At 32.8% G+C, this 2206-nt stretch overlaps 1 protein-coding gene across 1 annotated transcript in view; it reads left to right on the top strand.

The window, feature by feature from the left end:
• The first annotated feature begins 1420 nt into the window (after positions 1–1420).
• LOC106469001 (solute carrier organic anion transporter family member 5A1-like) overlaps positions 1421–2206 on the top strand; it is a 34413-nt gene continuing 33627 nt past the window's right edge. Inside the window, exon 1 of the mRNA XM_022397396.1 lies at positions 1421–1594. Within this exon, the coding sequence (XP_022253104.1) occupies positions 1428–1594 (167 nt within the window). The 5' untranslated portion in view covers positions 1421–1427. The remainder of the gene's footprint in view (positions 1595–2206) is intronic.

Below are 2206 nucleotides of genomic sequence, written 5' to 3'. Positions count from 1 at the left end.
GCCACTGTCGAAGAAGAAACTCTACTCAGTTTTTGAGAAGGGAAACGGTGAAGCTCTTGGTGAAGTTACTACCACTGATGTGACTGTTATCGACGATAGAACATTTCCTGATGAAGCAGATGAATCCCATATGAAGCAGAAGCCAACGAGACGGAGACCAGTACGGATAAGGATACGTCCCGTAAAATTAAGGGACTTTGTTGAATTGTAATTTTTGTTTGTAATTCTGTACATTTAATTAAGTTATTGTTAATTGTTATTGGTTTATAGTATGTGGTTATTGTTCGGGACGAACAATACTAAGGAAGGGGCAGTGTTGCGTCAGCGAGGTCACATGACTAGTGTCACGCCACATTTCTAGAACTATCCCGTTCCTTCGGGAGTGCTCTAGCATTTACTAGATTGGTGGGGGTGGTCTGGTATATATAAGAGGGTAACGGCGGGACGCAATAATGTGTGTGTAGATAGTGAGTAATTGAACTGCAGTTAGAAGTATTGTTGACGTTCGTTGATATAGCGTTTGTTATAGAGCAACTGTTGAAAATAAGTGTATCGTAAAGTTGTATTCGGAAAGAATAAACCAGTTATATTAAGTAAGGACTTGTGTCGCTAAAGTTTCGTTGGAACGAAGTTACGGAAAATCAATTACCAAACGGAAACGTAACAATACTATAATCTACACTTTTAAATATGAGTTACCTCAATTTACACACCACATGGGCAAACATGTTAGTGTTTGAACAATTCATTATATGTGATGCTGATATCACAAAAATACATAAATCACTGAGTCTTTTTAGAAAGAAGATTTTTCCTAGAGCTGAAAATAAAATTTTACAAAGAGATAAACTTAAATGTGAGAAATTATTATTTGATTCTAAGGGCTAAAACTACACCTACCTGTAATGTTGCATGACATTGTTAACAGAAGAAATATAAAGTTTGAAGGATCATTCTCATGGCACTTGTGGAATCTGACAACAGAACTTTCTTTCTTGAACCAATATGCCTCGTGTCAGAGGTGTCTTGAGAAAGAAAACTTTAAACATGTTTTAACATCATCCATCCACCCTTTGATTTTTATTCAAACATTGTTTGGTAACATTTTCTGATAGTAACACGATTACATTATTTTTTATTACATCACTTTTTTGCACATTAACGACTGATTTAGTTTTATGTAGGACACATAAGCTGAGGGTCATAATCTTCAAACTAAGTGGTTTATTTAAAGCATTGATCTTGAAAGCCAAGAATAACACTAAATATTTGTAGAAAAATAAAGTAATAACAATTGATATGAAGAAAGGAAATATTTCTTGTTTCATAGTAGTGTTAATGTTTTTTACATCCAGTGCAAGCTTTATGTTTGTAAATTTAAAAATATTATCATTAAAGCACTTTCCACATTTTCAGGTTGTCTTATAATGGGTATAGGATCTCTGGTCTTTTCACTCCCATACTTTCTGGATCTAACAATTTCCAGTTATTTTAGTAAACTTGGGCTGAATGCTTCACGCTTGTTGGATGAGAACACATGTCGGATATCTCCAGTGTCCGTCCAGCCTGTCCATGCAGAACTTCCAGGTGGTAGGTAAGTTTTTTTTATTATCTCATGCTGAAAAGTTTCTTCTTTCCGGTCTTATTGAACAACTATAATTATGATAAAGTTTGAATGTAAGGATCGTAAAAATTCAATTTGTAAATGAGCCATTATAATGTGTATAGTAATTTTGGGTTATATATCATTGATTTGTAAATCAAAACTTTCTCTTATTGTGTACAACAACACATCTTTTTGTACTCGTGTGAATTCAAATTTTGTATTTCAGTATGGAACTTTATTCTAAGCTTATGTATCAATACATTACACTTGTGAACAAAACTTGCACAAGAGTCATGAATAAGGTCAAAGCACAATTTCATGATCTTTAACATTTGTCACAATGGTATCATAAGTTACAGAAGTATTTATAAAATACCAAGAATATTTGAAATATAGTAATGACTAGCTATGTACCCGTCCTTCGTACGGGTTGTGTGTATAAATAATACATTAATTTAACAATTAACAAACAAATTACTTGTACATTATTTACATTACATTTTACAATTTTTATTGTACATTATTATAACGATTAAATATAAGTTAACAAAAGATACTGTGGACCATGTATTAACTGCGTCACTTAGAAAAAACGGAAAA

The sequence above is a fragment of the Limulus polyphemus genome, unplaced genomic scaffold (assembly GCF_000517525.1).
Source record: "Limulus polyphemus unplaced genomic scaffold, Limulus_polyphemus-2.1.2 Scaffold3256, whole genome shotgun sequence".
NCBI classification, from domain to species: domain Eukaryota; kingdom Metazoa; phylum Arthropoda; class Merostomata; order Xiphosura; family Limulidae; genus Limulus; species Limulus polyphemus.
This window is presented reverse-complemented; position numbering and strand designations above follow the sequence as displayed.